Source organism: Nestor notabilis, unplaced genomic scaffold (assembly GCF_000696875.1).
Source record: "Nestor notabilis isolate BGI_N333 unplaced genomic scaffold, ASM69687v1 scaffold26638, whole genome shotgun sequence".
In the NCBI taxonomy this organism is placed as follows: Eukaryota; Metazoa; Chordata; class Aves; order Psittaciformes; family Psittacidae; genus Nestor; species Nestor notabilis.
Genome location: NW_009941165.1, coordinates 28,702 through 36,398, shown reverse-complemented (window position 1 = coordinate 36,398; position 7,697 = coordinate 28,702). Strand labels below are relative to the sequence as shown.

The window sequence follows — 7,697 nt, the reverse complement described above, 5'->3', positions numbered from 1 at the left end:
ATTCCTGCCCTCCAGGGTGTTGACTGCACCACACAGCTTGTTGCTGGCAAACTTGCTGAGGGTGCACTCAATCCTGCTGTCCATGTCCATGTACTTTGAAATCTTCACAGAGCAGGTGGTGTGATTGCAAAAGGTGCTTTCCTCTTTACTTCTCTGGCCCTGCCAATGTCCTTTTTGAACTGAAAGTGATGCTGTCAAGTTTAAGTGTTGTGGCCTGAGTTTTATGTAGTTGCAAATGCTGTCTTGGATCAGCTTTAATAGTTTCTTTGAAGTTGATCCTGCCAGCACTGGATGGCTAAAACAAAAGCATTTTGCTCACACAATACAGGTCCTAAAATGGAGCGTGTTGGGTTAATATATTTGACAGAAGAGCCCTTAAGGCTGTGTGTTTGCTCTCAAAACAGAACATGAGACACCCACCAGCTTTTCAATGTGTGTATGTACGTACTCTTAGAAGTTCAACAATAAGCCTTTAAAATGCAGCTGGAATTAAAATGTTCACGAAAAAATGCATTCAGATGTGAATTGAATCCTGACCAAATTAGGGAAAAGGCCAGAAGGGAATCAAAATGGTTGAGCTGGTTTAGCTTTCATTCTTGCTATATGTTGATGCATTCCTCTAATCTTACCTGCCAATGTCAATACTCAGGAGTAAATCACGGCATTCTTGTGTTTACCTGTCAGCCAAGTCTTTTGAATCCCAAAGTTCAGGAGAGTGAGCCTTCTAGGGCATTAAGTTTTGCTGGGCTCGGTTTTCTTTTTCTGTAGGTTACCAATTGCAGTCTTAACTGTTAGGAGTCCTTGAACTTTCATGTTCTTTCCAGCATGGAGCATGTGCATTGGGAAGAGGAGGAGGCATTAATATATTCCTATACCTTATTTCCGAGACAGTATAACCCTTGTTTGAAGAGCTTTTTACTAAATACATAAGGTCTCCTTGGCTAAGATTTTCAGTGGTGAAGCTTGTTTTGTACTTTCCAATCAAGGGAGATCATGTTTGTGTTATAACTTCCACATGGTGCATCACGTTTTAATAAATCATGGCTAAGAAAATTTTTTGCTCACTTTCCAAAAATGTTTTGCGTAGGGAGGGTGAAAGAGTTGTCTTTATATTCTCAACTTGATTACACTTTGAACTAGTGGTGAACACAATAAGGAAATGTTTCTACAGGAACCTTGATGAAACCATTTGTTCTCTGTGTGCACTCGAGGATGTACGAACTAAGTACCTTAAGTCTGCAAAGAGACATTGTTGTCCTGCATCTAGCAGTTATGGTCCCTGAGCCTTGTTTTTATTTTTATAAAGCATTGTTGTGGGTTTTTTTCATCAGTCAGTGATAAGTGTTGATGGGTGGTTGTGCTCGAAACTGGCAGCTTGAATCTCTGTGGGTTTTATAAATTATTTTTGAGCTATAGCATTTGCCATCTCTGTCTTGTGCAGCATAACAGTATCTTCAAAGGCACAGGAGTCCCACACCTGCCTCTGCGTTCTCTTGACGTGCAGATGCTCAAATCCTGGAACATGCCTTGGAGCCAGATACTCCAATTTTATCCAGACACACCCTGCTAATTAAGCAGTGTTGTGACCTTCCTAGTAATTTAGTGTGCAAGCTTTGATTTCCCTCTTCCCTCCCAAACCCCATATTTGGATTTAAGTTTATGAGCTGTGGGGTAAGAGTGCGTTAACTCTTTGTGTTCTGGAGGAGATGATATGGCCCAAACCTCAAATGTCTCCTTAGACAAGAATTTGGGTGAAAGAAGTATTTAAAACTCTGGTGAATAGCTTTTTATCGGTTTCTAGGGGTCCAGAAGACACCTGTTTCGAGTATGGGGTATTCCCTGCTGTTCTGAGCTTCCCACTCGACTACCCGTTAAGTCCTCCGAAGATGAGGTTCACGTGTGAGATGTTCCATCCAAACAGTAAGTCTGATGCAGCAGGATGTGTGGGGAAGTAGGTTGTTTGTGCACCTTAAAACCAAACTTTTGCAGCAGGAGGGCTGGCATCCTTACCAAGGGTGATTCTGTTTAGCAGTATTTCTGATGGTATCCTTCTGAAATACAGAGTGCTCTGTTCAAGCAGATGACACATTTGCAGGTATTTAATATTAAGGCTTTGCTGGCCTTTTATCTGCAATTCTGATGGAAACAAGATTATCTTAAGACTTTTCAGTGGAAGTAATTGAAGGGGCTGAATGTGTATTCTAGGCTATTAGGTTCTGCCACTTGAGAGTAATAAAACAAAAATGCTGCCTTCCTGCCTGGTGTTTCCTTCCCAGCTGACATTCCTGCACTTGCATAACACAGACCTTAATCTCAGCTGGAAATTAATTTATTTCATCCTATTCCAAGGAATTTTGCAATTTTTTGAAGTTCTATTCTTCCCTCCTCAAAGTACCACTGATAAAGATCCTTGTCCATTTAGTCCACATCTTTCTGTTCTGTGAAAGACACAGCTGCATATCACAGTGTAGAACTGTGTGGACATGCCCAAGGCAGTATAGCATCACCTTTGAAGCAGTGCAGAGTTTGGCACCTGGAAGCAGTGTGGTCGCATTGGCACCTTGCTCCAGCTGGACTCATTCACCCAAACTTTTTGGCAGGACTGGTCTCCGTGGGAAAATCTGTGTCCACACAATACTTTGTAGCTCCAATTTTGGCCTTGGCTTGAGGTTCGCTGCTGGCAGCTGCTTTGTGCGCAGCATGGCAGGGAGAAGTGGGGTGTGGAGAGGCACACACTGACTGACTCTCATGTGTTATATGTGAGCGCTTCCTCTGGGATTTACTGGAATATACTGGATGGTCATCTTAGCTCTTTAAAATCTAGTGGTTCTGTGTCATGCTCATCTAAAATTGAGATCACCTAAAGTAGACTCTAGAATTGTGCTTCTCAGGTGGGGTTGTGATGGTCTGGTTCTACCCAGACAGGCTGTAGAAACTGAGTGGCTGTGCAGTGCTTTCTCTGTTCCTTAAGTGCTTACTTGTGTAAGCACCTTACTTGTGCTCCACCTGTGAGGAATTGCAAGGAAAATGTTTTAGAAGTCTGCTGTGTTCCCTTACCTTTGTAGTTTGTGTTATGTACATGGGGAACTAAGACACCACAGAACTAACTTCTCTTAAAATATGTTCATGGATGCTCTGGTGAAGATAACTTCAAGTAGTAATTAATGGCAAGTCTTGCACGAGTGTTCAGTGACAAAGTGGGAAGATAAGTACAGCTTTTGCTGCCTTGACTGTGCTGCTATGGTCCAGCTGTTTTAAATGAGGCTCTGCATAAAAACATTAGAGTAACTTACAAGTGAAATACCTTCTACCAGTGTGTTCTTAACTTGCAAGGAGAAGTGCTGATTCAGCACGTGCTGTTTTCACCTCTTCCAGCTATGGCTAGACCCGCTCCAGTGACCAGCCTGGGACTGCAGGAGGGGATGTAAATAAAAGTTTTCCAAAGTGCTTACGTGTTGCAGGCTTGTGCAGACATTAGCTGAGTGAATGGAAAGAACTGAAAATGAGCATAACTGCTTCCAGCAGTTATTCCCTCTTTTTGTTTTGTCTTGTTTTCCTGGCAGTGGCACAGGTTGGTCACCCGAGGAATGGAAGCACTGGAAGTACTGGGCTGAAGTTGTCCTTCCCTGGGTGGCTGCAGCTTTAGACCATGTTGCTAAAACAGTGTTTCAAACTCCATTCTCTCTGTGTTGCCTCTTCGAGCTTTTTTTGGCCTCATTATCAAGTCAGTGGAGTCCAGTGTCTGAGAAGATGACTTGTACTGTGCAGATGCTTTGCTTAACGCTAAAGGTGGGAGGGGAAGATGGCTGTATCCTTAATTGATAGGTTACCTTGTTTCCAGGCAATTTAATCCAGCTGAGCTTTAAGCAAAATTAAAAGCAGTAGTCTGAGCTATTCTGGTTGCACCTCCATAATGTTCAAAATAGTATCAATTATATTGCTTATAACATACCAGTTTTCCCTTCTTGCTGCAGCAGAGCAGGTTTGCTTAATTCTTTTTACAGTCACAGTCTAGTGGAGGACTCCAACATGCCTTCAGTGCTGTGTGACTGTTACCCATTGATTCAAAGAGGACTGGCTACCTACTTCGAACTCTGTCTATGCGTAAATACTTGCCTTGTTCCACCAGGCTGCATCTCTTATTTTTTCCATGGATCCTGTCACTGGTTATTAAATGAGAGAAGTGCTCCCAGCAGGCTTCTGCTGAGGCAGGATGACTCAAGTTTGACAGATTTGCTTAAAGGAGATTTTTTTCTAGATTTCTTTCAGATTTTGTGTCCTCTTGCCTTTGGAAGAAGCTTAACTTCAGTCGTATGAAGGCCAAGTCCAAATACTAATCTCTGCTAAAGGCCAAGTATTTCCACTGAGTAACAATCAATCCCCTGTACTTCTTGTGCAGTTTACCCAGATGGGAGAGTTTGCATCTCTATTCTTCATGCTCCTGGGGATGATCCTATGGGATATGAAAGCAGCGCTGAGCGGTGGAGTCCCGTGCAGAGTGTGGAAAAGATCCTCTTGTCAGTTGTTAGCATGCTGGCAGGTAAGGACTGCTGTTTGATTAGCAGTAGCTCAGATAGCAGTGACTGAGTTAGCTAGAGCTGCTTCTTGCTGTTTGATTTTTTTAAGTGAGCAAAGGACATTTAAAGCTGCTCAGCAGCAACTAAGCAGATGGTGATGGTCCAGTGGGTCCAGAGGCTCCCCTGGTTGCCTGCTCCTGCACAAAACCTGGGCTTCATCTTTGTATTTGCCTGTGATATCCATTCAGCTCCTGCAGGTTGTAGAGGTATTGATTACAGCCTGTGTCGGATTTGGCTTTAGTAGCTGGCTAAGCCAGATCTAACCAGTATGTTGAACTGGCGTCCATGGGAGATTAGCAAGCCAGCATCCTCATTTCTGTTCGTTATTTTTAATGTACCCCATTCTGCCGTCTGTGGTTCAGAGGAGGGCTTCTTGAGAAGACGAGTGGGTTGAAAAACTTCCTGTACAGCCTTTTAAATGGCTTTCCCTAAATCCAGCAAGGGCTGTGGGTCAGCTCTGTTATGTACAGTTCCCTGAAAGATGTATCCATTTCCACATAGTGGACAGAGCCAATGAACTGCCTGAAAAGAACAGAGATGTGTCCCTCAGAATCAGTTTTGAATGATAAAAAAGATTTTAGACAGGTTAGAGGGTTTAGAAGCAGCAGAGTTGATCAAAGGGCAAGCACAGATTCTTACCTGAGACTGTTTTAGCTTCAGAACAGTAACCTACTGTTGGGAAGCAGTGCAGACAAAGCACCTCACTGGGCTTCCCATGGCCTCCAAGAACTTGGTTTGTGGTGCAGCCTTGCCTAGACTGGTTAGCATAGGATTTACCTGGTCTTACCTGTGTGTCCTGTTTTCCCATGCCTTTCAGAGGAGTTAGTCTAAAACATCAATGGTCAGCTTCTTTCAGGCTGCTGGCAAAGCCTCAGCTCTGGCTCTGCAGATAGCATTACATCCAAGCTTACCAAACTGGTGACCTGCACATCTATTGTCTTTTAAGGGCAGGCCATCAGCATTGTCCACTGTGTCTCTTAACTGTGGCAGTGGTGAGGCACTGGCACAAGTTGCCCAGAGAAGCTGTGGCTGCCCCATCCCTGGCAGTGTTCAAGGCCAGATTGGACACAAGGGCTTGGAGCAACCTGGTCTAGTGGAAGGTGTCCCTTCCAACGCAAACCAGTCTGGGATTCCGTGATTGAATTGGGAAAGATAAGAGCCAAAGATGTCTGCTAAGAACTAGGTTGGGGTGGATTTGGACTAGTATGTGAAGCAAAGTGGGTAGAGCATGTTCCGTCTTAGTGATTCGTGTAATCCTGTCAACAGTTGTCCCACTGTATGCTGACCATTAGCTTGATGAATCCCTTGTTGCAGCTTACCTCTGTACAAAATTAAGTATTGGAGTCATGGGGATTTAATGTATTTTGTAAAATGCCTTGAAATCCTCGGATGAAAGATGTTGCAGAAATGAAAGCATTCTATGGGTTTTCTTGGTCTGTTTTGTTGTTTTTTTAATAGAACAAGCTATTCCAAAGCGTGACGGAGCCTGTTTGGGTGGCCTGGTCGGGAGGGCTTTGTGTCTGTGAAGCTGCAAAACCAGAAAGAGATTTTGCAGGGAGCAGCATGCAGTTTCACGCCCCCTTGATAGCACTGGTGATGCCTCATTTTGGTATTCCATGTGCATGCTGGGGCTCAGCTGCTGAGAGCATAAACTAAAGAAAATAATTGCTCCTCTGCCCCTTGTGTCTACCTAAACTTGTCCTTGCTGTGATACTCTCTTGTGATCAGTTCAATCAGAACCATTTGGGAATGCAGCGGCTGTCAGTGTATTTTCTTTTTAATGGTGTTTTTGTAGTCCCAAGCAGGGAAGCATGTCAGAGCCATGGGGAAGCGGCAGTACAGAGACACTGAAAAAGCAAGAGGGTCTTGCTCCATTGCCTGCCTGTCCACCTATCTTTCAGTCTTTCTCGTTTCAGAGCCAAATGATGAAAGTGGAGCCAATGTAGATGCCTCCAAGATGTGGCGGGAAGACCGAGAACAATTTAACAAAATTGCCAAGCAGATTGTGCAGAAGTCACTTGGACTTTAAGCTCACAGAGAGACTGAAGTGTTTTGTATTCCTCTACACCTGAAAATGAGCAGTGCTCAGTGCTGGTACCAAAAAGGAAAACTTTACAAAACTGCAGTGCTCAGTGCTGGTACCAAAAAGGAAAACTTTACAAAACTATTGGCCTAATTCTTCTTACCATTTGTTATTTATTTACCATCTCTTTTCTTCTTCCACTGCTCCAGAGAAGCCTTTAGTTCACTCACTACGTTGTGTGGAAAAGGAATTTAATACTAGGGGAAAATACAGAGACAATGCTATTTCAAAGGCTGCTTGTTGCTACCTCACTTTATGATATCAAAAGCTTGGAGACTTTGCAATCTGCAGCCCACCTTTGCCAACCTGCTGTTTGAGAACAGTGCTGGTTTGAATCACTTGCTGGAAGAATTAGTTGTATGTTTTTATAGGTAGCATTGCATCTGGAGCACCAGTAGACAGGAAATAATCTATCAATTTTATGATACTTATTAAGGACAGCATTTGCAGTCAGAACTTATATGAAGAGTATAGTTAGCAAGAGAGGCTATAAAACAAGGTTATAGTCAGGGTGCATTTGGAAAGAAAGTGACTGTGCAGCATGTAACTATAAAAGAAGATCTAGGGAGTTGTCAGCAACTGGCTGGGGGTCCCATGTAACACTGTGAGTTTGTACTGAGTCTTTGAGTCAGTGTTTGCTTGGAAGAAATCCCAAGAGCTGCTTTATTACTCCTTAAAGACAGTCAGTTGTAAACTTTACATTCAATTAGAAGTGCAAGATGTAAAGTCTGGATTCTTAAACACTTTAGTCAGGTTCACCATGGGCAAGGTAGATCATTGGCAGTCTGAAAATCCAGTGAGAATGTGTCTGCTCCGCTGGGCATATAATAATATCTGCAATAACGTCAGCTCCTCTTCTGTTGACATTTGGGTGTTGAGAGGATTAGGCACTGCTGGCCTTTGCCGTTACAGCCCAAGTCACCTGTTCTTAAGTTGAATGAAGATGAATGTGATGAATTTTGTAAAAATTAACTGTAATACTACTTTTATGCTGCCTGCAATTGTGTATTTAAATATGAGTCAGAGAAGACACTGAC

At 43.2% G+C, this 7,697-nt stretch overlaps 1 protein-coding gene across 1 annotated transcript in view; it reads left to right on the top strand.

Moving 5' to 3' along the window:
- The window catches only part of UBE2G2 (ubiquitin-conjugating enzyme E2G 2), a 10,475-nt gene extending 3,869 nt beyond the window's left edge, over nucleotides 1-6,606 (top strand). Inside the window, exons 3-5 of the mRNA XM_010020733.1 lie at nucleotides 1,802-1,920; nucleotides 4,400-4,540; nucleotides 6,494-6,606. Coding sequence (XP_010019035.1) covers nucleotides 1,802-1,920; nucleotides 4,400-4,540; nucleotides 6,494-6,606 — 373 coding nt within the window. The remainder of the gene's footprint in view (nucleotides 1-1,801; nucleotides 1,921-4,399; nucleotides 4,541-6,493) is intronic.
- The last annotated feature ends 1,091 nt before the right edge of the window (nucleotides 6,607-7,697 follow it).